Consider the following 17,313-nt stretch of genomic DNA (forward strand, 5'->3'; position numbering starts at 1 on the left):
CGAACTCTAACCTTGATTCACCGGAGAAAACAAAGCCCACACCTGACTTAAACAAGAGTACTCTTCAGAAATCTCTCATAATACAGCAAGACATCCGAATCTTCGTACTCCATTTCAGTCAAAGCCGGATCTAAAAAATAATCCAAACAAGAAAACCTAAGTGTTAGAACTCCACATAGTAATAGCTAGGATTTACTCTCACATGTTTAAATAATCAAATAAATGATAATAAAGAAAGATTCGCCGATAATCCATGATTTGATTGCTTCCAATGAGAAAGGAAGAATCTGAGAACATGCAAAGACCAGACGAAATAGAAAGATATAACAAAAAAATGCAAGAGGAAATGAAACAAGTTGGAGCTAATTAAATCCGAACAGAGTCAAAGATTAAAAGTAAAATAATCTGATCTACAGAAGGAAGAAGATGTGAAACTAGATCGGACAGGAAAAAAAGAAACGGTGGGTGACCAAGGTTTTCAACAAAAACTAAAAAATTATTTCATCGAATAAAAGTCCAGGTTGAAAAATAGAGTCACACCTAGGCCTGAGACGGATCGGGTATCTGAGCAATTATAAGGTATCCGGATCCAAATCTTTATCCGGCTGATTCGGAATTTTATTATCATTATCCGGATCCGGAGTTCTCGGATATCCGTGTATCGGATATCCTTCTAAAAATTGTAATATCAGGCAGATATCCGGATCCGGATTTGGATCTTTAAATAAATAAAAAATAATATCAATATATATAAAATATTAACAATAATTTAAAAATAAAAATATATATAATGTTTTTAATTATTTCTATGTATACTATTATAAAAATGAAAATATATTAAATAAAATTAATTTTTATATATAGATATTACTATTTTTTAAATAGTTATTAATAAAACTTACGGATCCGGATATTCAGACTAAAAAATTAAAATATCCGGATCTGACATTGACGGATCCAACATTTTACTATCCATATCTGGATTCGGTCCCTCCGAATATCCGAATTTTCGGATCGGATCCAGATCGAATCCGGATCTCGAATAAAAGTTCCCGGCCTCACACGAGCACTAAAATCCATATATTTTGATGCAGTGTAATTTACTCGCCAAGGATGCGCTTGGTAGACAAATAAAATTAATACTTTATATACATAGACGCGAGAATATGCATATATATGAATCTGACCCACTTTAGTTCTAAAAAAAGAAAAGAATCTGGCCCACTTTTTAACAGAAGTTGAATTGATCATTGGCGTTGGTAGTTGCCAAACTCTGGTTACATAGAACTCACAAGGCATCAGTTGATTTAAGCGAAACGTTATTTATCACCTTTAATCATATGTTCTTGCATAAGTAAGAAAAATCATATGTTCTTGCATATGTAAGAAAAATCATATGTTCTTGCTTCAAGAAACTTATTCCTCTTTTGAATCTTAATCATATAGGAACGTCTCTATACAAGTGTCCCATTTGTGCTCTCAGAGACACTAAAGAAGATTCAACCTCCACTATATATCCACAACATTCTTTGCCCCATACTCAACATCATGCAAGGGATAAATACAGTACCGGGCTTTTCAATCCACGGTTTCACATTTAAACTTGATGGAGTAACACATGCTAGGTTCATCAGTTGATTCCTTAGTAATCGTTACTCTCTGCTAACATATTTTTAATAGTTTTTATCAATAAGATAATGCTGCCACTTACTTTTTTGAGTCAAAAATACTTCCACACTTACTTATGCTACAAAGTTCCAGTGTCTGATTATCTTACAGAGATAATCATCAAATGGTAACCCTAAAACAATTTCTAATGTATTTGACTATTTAAAAAATCTATAACTAAGCTCAAGTTTACTTATTTCTTTCTGTAAAATAACACTGTCTATCATAAAGTACGAAAACAAATGATATTTATATAAGAAAAATAACAAGTTTTTAAGAAGACAAATAGAAGTGGATTGAGACATATATGTCTCTAAATATTATTATTAAGATAAATATAGAAATGCATTAGAAAGTGTTATAAGGTAACTTTCATTGTTTTCACAAACGTATCTTCAGCCAATCTAATAAGAGAATCTTATACACCACTAACGACCTATACTGCTCATGTTTTATTATGAGAAATCAAATTTTATATAAAACAAAATAAATTAAGTAAATAACAGAAATTAGCAATAATAATTGATGGTACGTGTTGATGTGTCAAAAAGTAGATCCTATATGATGTTTGAAATCTTAGGAGAGATTATATTCTCATTTATTTGGCCGTAAATATTTTTCTAACCCATATAAATAAACTTTTTAAAAAACTCAAATGATTAAAAATGAAAAATTGTTTACAGTAGCTTTTGACTAATAAAAAAATATACATAAATGTGCATATTAAATATATATAGTTTATGCTATACAATTGGATTAAAAGTCCTGCAAACAATGTAAAAGTTTTAGTAATTAAAATCCCAATAGTGTATCTTAGTTCAAATGAAATTTCATGTCGCCTTAAAAAATTAATTTTCACTAATGGGTCTTCCAAATCTTGACAACAAAAATATCTTGGTAACTGATCTTTTCTGCAATCAAATAGGCGAATAAAAAAAAAATATCATTATGAATCTCTTTTTCCGAAATCTGAAATTCTATGTTTAAAAGTTAAGATCAAGCGGAAAATAGTTTAGATATGCTCATATTTGTTCCTGACAAACAATAGAGTTTACTCTGCCAAAACAGAGTATCACCCGACTATAAACTTAAGAAATGGAAGCGTTGAGCACCAAGAACTGGATGGCTGATGTTTGAACTGTCAATCTCTCGTCAAAGCTGACAATTTCTTATTGAGAATTATGAAAATATTAGAGCTGGTCAAAACCTCAAAAAGCATACAACTCATTCATGTATTGTCGTATAAGCAAAAAACCAAAATAAAATAAAATTACTTACAAATAAATTAATTGTACTTAAATTAATAAAATAACACATCATAATACACATCAAAACAAATAATCTCGCGCGAAGCGCGGGCCAACCCTAGTATTTAGATAGAAGATATCCATTCGGATATTTAACCAATTTCAGTTCAGATTCAATACTATTTTCAAATCAGATTCAGTTCAGTTCTTCGGACCATCTCTAATAATTTTTCATTTTGAAGGAAAACTTAGAGAAAACTTTATTCAATGGAGCATCATTTTTTGGAAGAAAAAAAAGTTTATGGATAAACTATTCACAAACTTATTTTAGTAATAAGATTTTTTATTTATAAATGAGTCTTTGAATTTTTTTATAATTTTATTTTATATCTAAAACAGAAGAAAAGATATTTATATCTATGTGTCTATGTTTGTCAAAAGTAATTAGTCAAAATATAATTAGTCAAAAGTAAATGTATAAAATAGCTAAAAATACTCAAAACGCTAAAATTTTGTTTTATATCTAAAACAAAAGAAAATGTATTTATAACATATAATATTTTAAGAAAAAGAAAAGAACAAAGTTACCAATAATGTCACAACGCCATTATATTTGCGTGTCTATGTTTGTCGTGTAAAATATAACTACGTGAGTAATGACCTTTAAACTCTTTTTTGTCTTTTATGAACTTCAAAACCTTGAAGTTGGAATTTATATATTATGAGAATATTAATCTTGTTAGCAAGAAATTATTCTAAATTTCAATTTAATATTTGCCCATATGAACTGAAACCAAAAGGACAATATATGATTTACTTTCTGTTAGAGAATAAAACTATATTTTAGTCAAATTCATTTCTTATGTTACATCATTCTCATTATATGGCATATCTAATACCTATGTAATAATATGTTTAAGAAAATGTGTTTGTTTATTTATTTTTTTGTAACTTAAATGTGTTTATTGATGATGTATTTTTAATTTGTTATTAATGAGATCATTTGTCAAAAAATAACACCATTTTAAAAACACCTAGATGTAGTAATATAACCACACATAAATAACCAAGTTCACAATCACATAATTATTTTTTTGGACAAAGCACATAAAGTTTTATTGAGGAAATAATATATAAACATAGATATGTAAAATGAGTTAACACAACTACCATGCATTTCTTCCACCTTTCCGGATAGAAAGAGATTGAAAACTCGAAAACACATCAGAACTGCCGACCTCAAGCAGAGCATCATTCATGACTTCTCTTAGGTTCTTGTCATTAACAGCATCATAGAAACATCCACGCCTCTTCGAGTCCCTTTTCAGCTTTGTCCAAATCGAATCACTCAACGCCAGAGTTGTCTCATTCCCAATCACCCATAAACAGTGCCTTGCACGAGTGAGTGCTACGTTGGCTCTTTGACGGTTACTGAGAAACCCTACTTTTCCGCTGCCGTTACTTCTGACGGTGGATATGATAATGACATCTTCTTCTCCTCCTTGAAACCCATCAACCGACCGAACATTCAAAGTGAAAAGCTCATCACCTAATAGAGAAGTGTACTTATCTCCAGCTCTCTCTTGGATTGCTCTTATTTGACCTTTATAAGGTGAAATAACCCCAACGCTCATCTTCGTCTTTGTCTCACATGACACTGTTTCAAATAATTTACAAATTACAAAAGAATATAAAACATAGTATCTCTATACATTAATGCGTTTTCATAATATAATATATATATATATATATGATCTACATGCAATGCATATTTTTGAAAAAAACACACATACTATGTTATTCTGAATATATTTAGTATGATATAGTAATTTTCTATAATATTATAGATGAGTAAAATAGTATACCTTTGAAAAGTTTGGATATGATATCAGAAATAACCGCAACTTCAACTATGTTCTTGGGACTATGTCCATCACCAAACTCCTCTTTCCCAAGTCCCACGTTGATAAACGAGAAAGAACCAAACATGCTTCCTTCAAGAAACCTCTTTTGATAGTTGCTTTCTTTGACATTCGCAGCATCAGAGATCTTCCCATCATAAAACTCTATGTTGGGGAAAAGACTTATAGAGGGATGCATACGGTATTGAACGTCAAGCAAATGTTTGTTATGGCCAAGCAAAACCAATCTCTCAAACAGGCTTCTCCCAAATTTGGCCTTCTCACATACCTGCATGTGTAACACAAGACTATCCTTCAAACGCTATTTCTACATTTGCATTCTTAAAAAAAAACTTAAAAAGATTTAAAAGTTTCACAGAAACTATATTTAAAATAACAATATATACAGTACAATTTGTGATACCTCGCTTTGCACCATTGCTGGTAGTTGCAGCTCATCTCCTATTAGAACAGCATGGTGCAGGCCTTGAAGTTGCAATGCAGCAGCTGATTCACATTCCTTAAGTTGAGCTGCCTCATCAACTACTAGCAGTTCTACGGATCCTGTCCTCTCCCCGGTCATTTCTGCAGCACCAGAGGCAGTACAGAAGATGACGTGTGCATTTGTCAGGCAAAATTTCCTTATATCCTCATCTTCCAACGAGGCTTGAACCCCAAAACGGCCGGGAAGCAAACGTAGAGGCTGAAGGAAATCAAGACCGATGATTTTGTTGAAGCTATCAAATAAGGAGCTGCCAATCTTAAAATCATCTTTAGACGAATTCTCCTCCAAGAATTGTTTGACACCAAGAAGAGCATCGCAGCCTTCGACCATTTTCTTCACATGATCAGATGATATAAAAGACTTAGGCAGATGTGTGTACAAATCCACCATATTAGCCTCCAATTCATCACTTAACCTATCAAAAACCTTCTTTATACACTCTCCAAAGTTTTTGCTCTTTTTGCCTCTTTCCTTCTCCTTTCCTTTGCATAACAAGAGATATTCCTTGTAATGAGACTCCGGGTCTTCAAGAAACTTTATGACCAGCTCCAAACTCTGTTTCCACCCAGTCAGTGGCGATAAAAGTTCCTTCAGTTTACTGATGCGATGATCAAGAAACACATCAAGGAGATCTTCATTCTTGCTGTCTATCCCCATCCTGCCTCGGTTCCCGGCTAAGACAATATCCCCCAGACCGTAAGTAGAATGTTCAGATGAAGAAGATCCCTTAAACAACACCAAGAGCCTAGATGCAACTTCCGCCACAGCAGTGTTTGTAGGAGCGCACACAACTGTTTTGCAACCTAGGTTGAGAAGGGCAAAGAGAAGAGTAGCAACCGTCTTTGTTTTGCCAGTACCGGGTGGTCCCCATATTAGTTTCACACAAGTCTTGTCACGTAGATTCCTTGTCTCAAGGCAACTTGAAACCGCAGATTCCTGACTAGAGTTCAAGTTGGCTGAACGTATCATATCCAAAACATCTTTTCCCCAATCCCTAGAAGGAACAGAGTTCTCTGTTTCCTGAAAATAGAAGAATAACCACAATCATTCCCCAGTAGCCGCATGTTTTGTCTTTAGAGCTTTTTTTTTTTCTTTAGAGCATGTATTGCATAGTTTCTTAATTTTGGGGTTTTCACAACAAACAAAAAAATGTATTTAAATGAATGGGGATCTCAAAAGTTGAGATACTCAACTCAAAGTATCTCAACATTAAAAACCTACGCAATAAGCTTATTCTTATAAAATATAGTTGGCTCAAGAAAAATAGCATAAAATACATATTATACGAATATAACAAAAACAAAAATTTATAATAAAAAAAGAATTTATAATCATATATGTTCTTTTTATTTACTTACATAGCCTCATGTTTTGTCTAGTGATTTAGAGCATATTCTATTGCATAGTTTCTTAATTTTGGGGTTTTCACAATAAACAAAAAAAAATTATTTAAATGAATGGGGATCTAAAAAGTTGAGATATTCAACTCAAAATATTAACATTAATAACCTATGCAATAAGCTTGTTCTTATAAAATACTATAGTTATAGTCTCAAGAAAAATAGCATAAAAATACATATTATACGAATATAACAAACACAAATAATTATAATAAAAAAAAATTATAATTAAAAAAAATTATAATCATATACTCCCTCCGTTTCGTAATATAAGTAGTTTTGGCTAAAAGCGCGAAGATTAAGAAAATTATTATATTTTTTAAAAATATTTTATAATAAATAGGTTAAATATAATTTAACCAATAAAAAATAAGTTTATTTAATTTGATTGGTCATACTGTATTCAATAAATGTAAAAGTTACCTAGAAATACGAAAACTACTTATATTTTGAAACAAAAACATTTCCCTAAAACTACTTACAATATGAAACGGAGGGAGTATGTTCTTATTATTTACTTACCGCAGTATTAGCCTGAAGGACACTCTTGATGAGACTCAAATTGTCACATCCGTGCAAAGCGTTCCAGATACGAGTGTTTGTGGTTAAAGTCATTAGATAAACACAAGAACTAAATGGAAATCCCTCATCGATGGATATGGATGTAGACGTAGACAAATGAACAGAGAAACCTAGTTCATCTTCAACAGAGAATACATATGCAAGAACCAGAGGGTTCAAGTCATAGACGAGTCTTGGCCCTGATGTATTCGTGAGAGCAATGAGATCACCACATTTCGGCTCGTACTTTGTTCTGTTTCCTTCTGCATTAAAATTCATCAGCGATACAAGGAAAATGTTTGATGTTTTACTCGGAAATTCTATTTTCGTTGCCTCGGCAGAGCTTATGCGACAGACAGGAGATTTTGACAAAGATCCCAAGCTTGAGGACAACTCTGTCCGTGTTTCCTCTAGTAGATGAGGAACAAAGCACTTAAGGTACTCATCAACGGACCTAAACGTGTCTGGTATCGTCCTTATATTTGTTTTGAAGATGTCTTTGTTGAGAATATCTTCAATAGACCAAGAGAAGACTAGAGAGAAGACTTTGTTAACCAGTCTAGTCTTCTCTTCCCAATTCATGTTACAAGAAATTTCTGCAACCTAATAACAGGAAAAAACGTTAGTACTGTTCGTACTTAATTAATTAGTAGAACATAGCTACATAGCTTGTCTTACAAGGCAAACTAAAATGAATGATACCAAGAAAGCAACTCCACAGATGAAAAGCCAAACGAAGATGAAGAGGCAGAAATAATTTTTCTAGTCAGTTTGATCTACTTATAAGGAGGACGAAGCCGAAAGGTCAAACATAATTGGGAAGTGATATGTAGTTTCAACAATTTCCAAGAAATATCCTGTTTTTTTTTTTTTTTAAACAACTTCCAAAAACAAATGTCTATATATTTCGATTTTTCTTTTAATTTTTTTTAGTGATTACGAAGCGAGAATAGCATTTTGCATGAATAAATAATTTTTGGTTTTTTATGTTTTGGTTTACGAGAAATTAATTCACAAAACGAAGAAGAAAGGTCGGGAACATGTAGAACAAAGCATTCATGGTGGACACAGGACACCATTTGCCTACTATCAATTTATTTAGGTTCCCAAAGAAAAACAATCACTTTATTAACAAGTTAATGTTTAAAACATAATGAATCTCTGTAGTCATGAAATTATCAATTTCAAAATAAATTAGTTTTACAAAAATAGTATTTCATCTTAATAAAAATGTCATTTAAATACTTTTTCTTATTACATAGTAAGAAACCGCAACTTAGTAAAAATATTTGTAACTTAACCACAACTTAGTAGATTACAACCACTACATTCGCATGGAGTGTTTTCTGCGAAAGCACTCATATAAAGCGTGAAATGAAAGGTATTAGGAATATATGCAAATATACTATATACCGAAAGCACTCATATAAAGAGTGAAATGAAAGGTATTAGGAATATATGCAAATATACGATATACCATATCTAGTTAGGATATATTCCAAGTCGGTTTAGTATATTACCTATTCTCTTGTTGTCGAATTCATACATATACATTGTAAAGCACGTTTATGAAAAACAAGAAAGTCTTCTCTAAATCATTGAGACCTAGTTTTACATGGTATCAGAGCACAAAATTATGTGACCTAGCTCTCATTCTTATTACTTTTGTTCTTAAGGTTTCGAAGTTCGAAATCCGAAGTCGAGTCAGTTGGCTCCTGTGTTCGAGACTCGTCGTACGTAGTCTCGTTGAAGAAGTTTGGTTGTGACTTGTTGTGTAACACATCGCAAACATGGTTCATGATGATGTTGGAAACTCGGTTGTGTCCAAAAGCGGAGATTCTCAAACAAAAAGTGATGGAAGTCTAACTCCATATTCTCTTCATGCTTCCGACAATCTAGGAGCTATGATTACGTCAGTGACGTTAACAGGAGAGAACTACAACGAATGGTCTAGTGAGATGACCAACGCACTGCGAGCGAAACGGAAGCTAGGGTTTGTCGAGGGTACCATACCGAACCCGTTGGCAACGGATTCAAATCTGGAACTCTGGCTCTCCGTCAACTCCATGATAGTAGGATGGATTCGGACCTCAATCGAACCACGCGTACGCTCAACTGTCACTTTTGTTCAATATGCACATAAGCTGTGGGAGAATCTGAGAAAACGGTTCTCCGTGGGCAACAAGGTTCGCGTGCATCACTTGAAAGAACAGATCGCAGTGTGTCGACAAGATAGTGCATCTGTGATCGATTACTATGGTCGTTTGTCCAATATTTGGGAGGAGCTAGATTTGTACAAGCCCATGCCCTCGTGTTCATGTTCTGCGATTGCAGAGTTTGAAAGAGATAGAGAAGAAGAAAAGGTCCACCAGTTCGTAATGGGATTGGATCAAGCACGTTTTGGAGGAGTGTGTCAAGGTATAATCTCCTCTGATTCTACACTGGATATTGGAAAGATATATGCTAAGGTGATTCGAGACGAGCAGCGTCTCAATTCAGTCAAGGAGAGAGAGCTGCAACAAAATGTTGTCGGGTTTGCGGTTAAGAAAGAAGCGGGTTCAGCGAGTTCTGATCAAGCAATCTCACGTACTGACTCTGGAAGAAGAGATCGCGTGCCTCAATGCTCAAACTGCGGTCGTAGTGGGCATGAAAAGGCAAACTGCTGGCAGTTAGTCGGCTTTCCTGACTGGTGGGAAGAACGTACAGCAGACAGAAGTGGAGGAGGAAACTGAGGAGCTTACAGAGGTGGTCGTGGTCGCAGAAATTATGGGTCTGATCGATCCAGAGGAAGTGGAGCAAAGGCACACGCAACTACATCCAACTCGTCTAGCTTCCCTGAGATAACGTCAGAACAGTGGCGAACGTTGACGCAGATGATCAACGAGAAATCCTGCTCTTCAACCGATAAGTTGTATGGTAAGAGTAAACTTGGTGATTTGATACTAGACACGGGAGCTTCCCATCACATGACAGGAGACATCTCGTTTCTCGTAAACACAACGAGTATTTTGCCGTGTCCAGTTGGCTTTGCAGATGGAAACAAAGCATATGCCACACATACGGGAACGTTTCCCTTGACTGATCGAATCACTCTTGATCATGTCTTGTTTGTGCCAAATTTGAACTGCTCCTTGATATCAGTCTCAAAATTGTTAAATCAAACTAATTGTTTTGCATTACTAACGGACACGATTTGTCTATTACAGGATCGTTTCACGAGGACGCTGATTGGAGCCGGTAAGGAACGAGATGGGGAGTATTACTTCACAGATGTCATGGCTGCTAGAGTTCACTGTGTGTCAGCTCCTGTTGTTAAGTCCGCTGATCAACTTCATTGGCACCAGAGACTTGGGCATCCATCATCTTCAGTTTTATCTAATTTACCTATGTTTTCGTCTACTAAACTAGCTGTCCTAAGTCCTTGCGACACATGTTTTAGGGCTAACCAAACTAGAGAAGTGTTTTATGATAGCATTAATAAATCAAATGAGTGTTTTGCATTGATTCATTATGATGTTTGGGGTATATACAGAACCCGTGCTTCTTCTGGTGCAGTATATTTTTTAACAATCGTTGACGATCATTCAAGAGCTGTATGGACATATCTCATGCTTGAGAAATCTGAAGTTCGTACGATCTTGACTAATTTTTGTAGTATGGCGTCTACTCAGTTTAGTAAAACAGTTAAGACAGTGAGATCCGACAATGGAATAGAGTTTATGTGTTTGGCAAGGTTCTTTCGAGAAAATGGGATTATTCATCAGACGTCATGTGTAGAAACGCCTCAACAGAATGGACGTGTCGAAAGGAAACACCAGCATATCCTCAATGTGGCTCGCGCAATACTGTTTCAAGGAAGCTTACCGGTGAGGTTCTGGGGTGAAGCCATCATGACGGCGACCCATCTTATAAATTGAACTCCCACGCCAACTCTTCGCGGTGCTACACCATACGAAGTGCTGAACGGTGAAACGCCAAATTATGATCATCTTAGAGTCTTTGGAAGTCTGTGTTACACACATTTGAGAGCCCGCGACAAAGATAAGTTTGGCTTTCGAAGTCGTAAGTGTATGTTTATGGGTTATCCTTTTGGACAAAAGGGTTGGAAGGTATTTGATCTCGACAAGGAAGAGTTCTTCATCTCTTGAGACGTCGTATTTTACGAGGACATGTTTCCTATGTCATCTGATTCAGAACAGTCGTCGGTTCAGGGTATTGCGTCTCCCATTCCACCTAATAATGCAATCGACTACTCTGACTCAGATTGGTTATTTGAGTATGTCCCTAGAACACTCGACAGGGGGAGTAGCGATGGCATTGGCAATACAGATATTACTGCGGTAGTTGAACCGATAACACCCGAGCCACAGAGTCCACAGGCTCCGGAGTCTCGTCCTGCACCACCAGCTGATGGGTCTCCAACTACTGCAAAAGTCGATACAAGTAATGAAACACGTATTGATCAGAGGTCTGAGCCAGTACAAGATATCTCCATGAATGATCCGGTTGTGTTGGGCAGAGGACAACGAGTGCGTCTTCCCTCTGTCAAGCTTAAAGACTACGTCAACTACAACGTCATGTGTCATGAAGATACCCATCTCGTTCCACTCTGCGCTTCATCTTTGTCCTCGGAAAACGCTCTAGGTATGACACCATCCCCCTTAGCTACATATATCTCTCTCGATGCTTTCTTAAGTGCGCATCGAGCTTTCTTAGCAGCTGTCGTTTCCGGAGTTGAACCTAAGCGATATCATGACGCCATTAAGCACAAGGTTTGGCGTGAATCTATGAAAGAAGAAGTAACTGCTCATGAGGAGCAAGGCACGTGGGATATTGCTTCGCTTCCGCCTGGCAAGACTACCGTGAGTTCTCAATGGGTTTATAAGATCAAGTACAATTCTGATGGTACAATTCGGCGACACAAATCTCGTCTAGTTGCCAACGGAAATAAACAAGTTCAAGGCAAAGATTTTGAGGAAACATTTGCCCCAGTTATCAAAATGGGCACGGTTCGTATGCTTCTCCGCATTGCTGCGGCTAAGAAGTGGGAAGTTCACCAAATGGACGTTCATAACGCATTTCTTCATGGTGATCTTAAGGAATAAGTGTATATGCGTTTACCTCCAGGCTTTACTCATTCTGATCCAACAAAAGTATGTCGCCTCAGGAAATCTATTTATGGCCTAAGACAGGCTCCACGGTGTTGGTTCTCCAAGTTATCTAAAGCTCTCCTCCAATTCGGTTTTGTTCAGTCTTACTCCGACTATTCACTGTTCTTATACACTAAAGGATCAGTTGAGATTCGAGTTTTGTTCTATGTCGACGACTTAGTGATCGCTAGTAATAGTCTCGACAAACTCATGAAGTTTAAAGAGTATTTGGGACAACAGTTTCACATGAAGGATCTTGGTAAGCTCAAATACTTTCTTGGTATAGAAATAGCACGTACTGAAGAAGGGACTTCTTGTCTGAGCGCAAATATATCATGGATATCATTGATGATATGGATCTCCGGGAAGCTCATCCAGCATGCACACCAGTCGAACAGAACCACAAGATCGCCTCAGATCAGTCACCTTTACTTCCTGATCCAAAGCTCTATCGTCGCCTTGTGGGTCGTCTTGTCTATCTTTCCATGACTCGCCCTGAACTCTGTTACTCTATTCATCTTCTATCTCAGTTTATGAAGTCACCTCGTGAAGGACATTTGGAGGCTGCATTGCACGTTGTTCGATATCTCAAAGGCTCTCTCGATCAAGGAATACTCATGAGCTCCGATGAAAATCTTGATCTTTCCATATACTGCGACACGGACTGGAGTTCCTGCCCTGTTAGTCGTCGATCCTTGAGCTCATTTGTAGTCCTTCTTGGTGATTCTCCAGTTACGTGGAAGACCAAGAAACAAGGTACCGTTGCTCACTCGTCAGCTGAAGCCGAATACATGGCAATGGCAAAAGCTACTCGTGAGATGAAGTGGATCGTTCCTTTAGTTAAGGACATCGGTATTCCAGTTCCCAAACCTGTCTCGTTCTTTTGTGACAATCAAGCGGCTATATATATTGCAGCCAATCCAGTGTTTCATGAAAGAACAAAATACATAGAACGAGACTGTCATAGTGTTCGAGATGCGGTCCTTGCTGGTTTGATCGCCACTAAGCATGTTCGTACTAAGGATCAGCTCGCTGACATCTTGACTAAAGCTCTTGGTAAACCACAATTTGAAATGTTACTGTCCAAGTTGGGTGTTAAGAGACTTCACACTCCAATTTGAGGGGGAGTATTAGGAATATATGCAAATATACGATATACCATATCTAGTTAAGATATATTCCAAGTCGGTTTAGTATATTTCCTATTCTCTTGTTGTCGAATTCATACATATGCATTGTAAATCACGTTTATGAAAAACAAGAAAGTCTTTTCTAAATCATTGAGACCTAGTTTTACAAAAGGAGGGAAGTATGAGACATCAGATCATTAGAGAAAAGATTATTTGTTCTCTATGAGCCAATGCTGGGAGTACTTAGTATTATGCGTTTTATAGACATATGATATTCGACTTCTTTTGACTTCATTTTCGCTTATTCTCATTGTGTTTGCATACTAGAGAGATCTTCCCCCGAATCATTATTTGAACCGATTCTCTCCACGATCATTGGTTTATTTAATTGTTTTTATATAGAGATCACCTTTTTGGGGGTTTAGCCGTTTAGGGTCTGTTAATATTAGCTTCGAAATATAGGATACTTTATGGTTTGTTATGCATGATCATGCATATAGATTTATAGTATCAACGACAGAAAATCAGGTGAAAGTTTCCAACGGGTAAATTCAGCTTTCCAAATGTTGATAGATTAGATTTTCTTATGTCCAAAATAGTATTTTTAAAAAGAAAAATACTGACAAGATATTTTAATCTGCGTGTATTTGTATATTTTTATTCTTCTATATAGCAGAAAAAACTGAAAAACGAAAATTCAACATCAATTGAAACAAAAGCTTATAAAACAAACTTCACATTTGAGCACATCCAAAGCCAATTTGAAGTGTTTGATAGATAATTCGATACGGTTAACCAACATGTTAACTAATTGTTATTATAAAAATAATGAATTTTTCTTGAATTATGTGAATTTGTTTTTCTAATCAAACAATGAAACTGTGTACAAAATAATAAATCATTCTCAAACCAAAACAGTGGCCAACTTCGCTAGTAGGTTTATTTTAGGCCTTTCTCAGAGATTTGTAATTTAAAGATGTTACCTTCATAAGTTAAAGGGTTTGGCCCAGAAATGATGATGGCCTTTTCTAAATAATCTAGTTAGAAAATAAGGACCCGTTTCTTCAAAATCTACGAACGTAATCACTTACGTAATCAATAGGAACGAGACAGACTGAAAAATAACTTAATAAGAAAGTATTGAATCCGTCAAAAACTTATAACTTTGAAAATTCAATCACGTATCGATCAGAGAGCAAAACTTATAACTTTGAAAATTCTGAAGGTACTAACATATATGTTCATACTTCGTAGTTTCACATCGAAGGCACTACAAGAAAACATCAAGGATACTGAGGAAAAAAATCGTCGGAATTTCGTCGGAATAACGTTATTCCGACGACATACCGACGAAACAAGTCCTCGGAAATAATTCCTCAGAATTTCTTCTTTCCTCGGAAATCCCTCGGAATTTTCCGACTTTCCGAGGAAACAAATTTCCGAGGAAATTCCGAGGATCACTGGTTTGTCGGAAATCTCCTCGGAATATACCGAGGGAGAATTTCGTCGGGATATTTCCTCGAAACTTCATCGATTGATGCGTTTTTAGACATATATATATCGATCGACCCGTTTATAAAAAAACGTTCGGAATATACCGATGGACACCTTTCCTCGGAATATTCCGAGGAAGATGTCCCTCGGTATATTCCAAACGTTTTTTTATAAACAGATCGATCGATGGATATATGTCCAAAAACGCATCGATCGATCGAGTAAAAAATATAATTAATTTCCTCGGAATGTAAAAAATATTTATTTTTTTTTAAAAATAAAATTTTTGAAATTTAAATTCGAAAATATAAAATTAAAATTAAAATTGAAATCATATTAATTAATATTCAAAGTTTCACAAATAAAAATAAAACATTCCGAGTTTTTGGAAAAAAAAAACTACGGGTCTGGCACGTCCGGGAACACCTCGTTCGGGTACATCCTCTGCATCATCTCCATCATTTGCTGGTTCAGCCTCCTCTGCCTCATAGCCCGCCTGTTGAGCCGCCATCTGGGTCTACAACAAAGATATGCGATCATACTTGTCCTTCAACTAAGCCGTAAGTACTTCTGGATCAACAAAGGGCGGTGGTGCAGAAGAAGGAGGAACCGACCGGGTGCGACGACCCAAACCGACCAAACGTCCCTTCTTCTTTGGAACCGACTGAATAGAAAATAGCCAAATTTACAAATTTAAACCAAGAAATAAATGAATTGAACTTTAAAAAAAAAAGAACTTACGGATTCAACGATTTCGTTGATTCGAAACCGGGACAAGTTGGTCGAAGCCGTCGAAGCGTCATCCTCGGTTTGAAGCTGAGACACTTCGTCTACCACCTGAGTTTGGACCAGGTCGACCACGTCCCTCACAAGACCGTCATCAATCTGGCCGGTCTTCTTGTTGGTATACGCCCTCCTCATTAGGGCGAGATCATCAACCGGCTCGCCATCATTTTCTTCCGCCTTGAAAAAAAACATAAATTAAAGAAACATTAGAAATTAGAAGAAATGCACAATAAATTAAAATTCTGAAACTCAAATAATTGAAAAAAAAAGCGGTTGAACTTACCATGCGATCTCCCAGAGTGGCAATAGATTGAGCACCCAAGTTATGCTTGTAGATGCCCTTCCCTTTACGGTCACTCCTGCGGTTGGTGGAGTTGGTGGAAGAAGTTTCTTTCGTCTCTTCCTTATCCCAATGCGCACACAACTCCTTCCAGACCGTGTCGTTCATCGACTTTGGGACCTTTTAATAAAAAAAAAGAAAATAGTTTAATAAATTAAAAAATTGTTTAATAAAGTAAATCGAACCTTATTGATTTCCCACTTCTTCTTCCACTCGTGGATCTGCTTCCCATAGTTGTCCATAACTTTATGGACGAAGTGGTGATAGATAAAGAGGGTCTCATCGGAATTCCAGTTGAACTCTTGCTGAAAAAAAAAACACAATTAATAGAAAATTTATATTAAAGATTAAAAATGTAAGTAAAAAATTAGAATACCTACCGCAAACTGAGGAAACCACAAAACCTGCTTATCGGTAGGGAAGTGAGTGAAAGTCGGATGTCCCTTGTCGAGGGCCGAGTACATCATACGGTTGATCCATGCGCTGATCCCGTTCCCGGATCGGTTGAACCTAATAAAAAGAACAAACGGTTAATAATGAATCCAAATTTAAAGAAAAAAAATGTTTAATTACCATGTTTGACCCCGTCCATGTGGATACGGAGTGAGATACGGAAGATGGTCACGGCCGGGCTGTTGAACCAACTCCGCAACACTCATCACTCCCGGAGGACCCGGAGGAGCAGGAGCGGATGCAGCAGCGGGAGCGAGAGGAGCAGGAGCGGGTGCAGCAGAGGGAGATGTATGGTTGGAGCTGTGGGGCGAAGGGGAATCCTGAAAATGGCTGGAATCCCGAGACTGGCTCCCCGTACCACCACGACCACGACGCTGTCGAGGCCGGGTCTGATCATCATGAGACCTGTAAATTAAAAAATATATTTAATAAATACAGAAATAGATAAATTAATTTTTAAAAAAAAAAAATCTCAAATAATAGTTTTTAATCACAAAAAAAGATTTATAGATATTAAAAATATTTAATAAATATATAAAAATAGTTCTAATAAACAAAAAATAGTTTTAATAAATAAAAAATAGTTTAATAATTACAAAAAATAGTTTTAATAATATATATATATATATATATATTTTTTTAAATCTCAAATAATAGTTTTTAATCAGAAAAAAAGTT

General features: G+C 36.0%; 1 protein-coding gene across 1 annotated transcript; it reads right to left on the reverse strand.

Moving 5' to 3' along the window:
- Positions 1–3,956: 3,956 nt before the first annotated feature.
- LOC125580399 (helicase sen1-like) lies at positions 3,957–7,864 on the reverse strand. Its single transcript, XM_048744797.1, has 4 exons — positions 7,244–7,864; positions 5,241–6,341; positions 4,781–5,105; positions 3,957–4,572 (listed from the first exon to the last, which is right to left on the reverse strand). Exons 1-4 carry the CDS (start codon positions 7,862–7,864, stop codon positions 4,082–4,084), a joined length of 2,538 nt encoding a protein of 845 aa, XP_048600754.1. The 3' UTR covers positions 3,957–4,081.
- Between the last annotated feature and the right edge of the window lie 9,449 nt (positions 7,865–17,313).

The sequence above is a fragment of the Brassica napus genome, chromosome C1 (genome assembly GCF_020379485.1).
Source record: "Brassica napus cultivar Da-Ae chromosome C1, Da-Ae, whole genome shotgun sequence".
Lineage (NCBI taxonomy): Eukaryota > Viridiplantae > Streptophyta > Magnoliopsida > Brassicales > Brassicaceae > Brassica > Brassica napus.

Bases quoted from the DNA above. Each gene is read 5' to 3' on its own strand.
- LOC125580399 (XM_048744797.1), bottom strand. From the start codon at position 7,864: ATGAATTGGGAAGAGAAGACTAGACTGGTTAACAAAGTCTTCTCTCTA. The intron at 5,106-5,240 runs GTATCACAAATT...TTACACATGCAG, and splicing joins CAGCAATGGTGCAAAGCGAG to GTATGTGAGAAGGCCAAATT. The intron at 4,573-4,780 runs GTATACTATTTT...TATTTGAAACAG, and splicing joins CATATCCAAACTTTTCAAAG to TGTCATGTGAGACAAAGACG.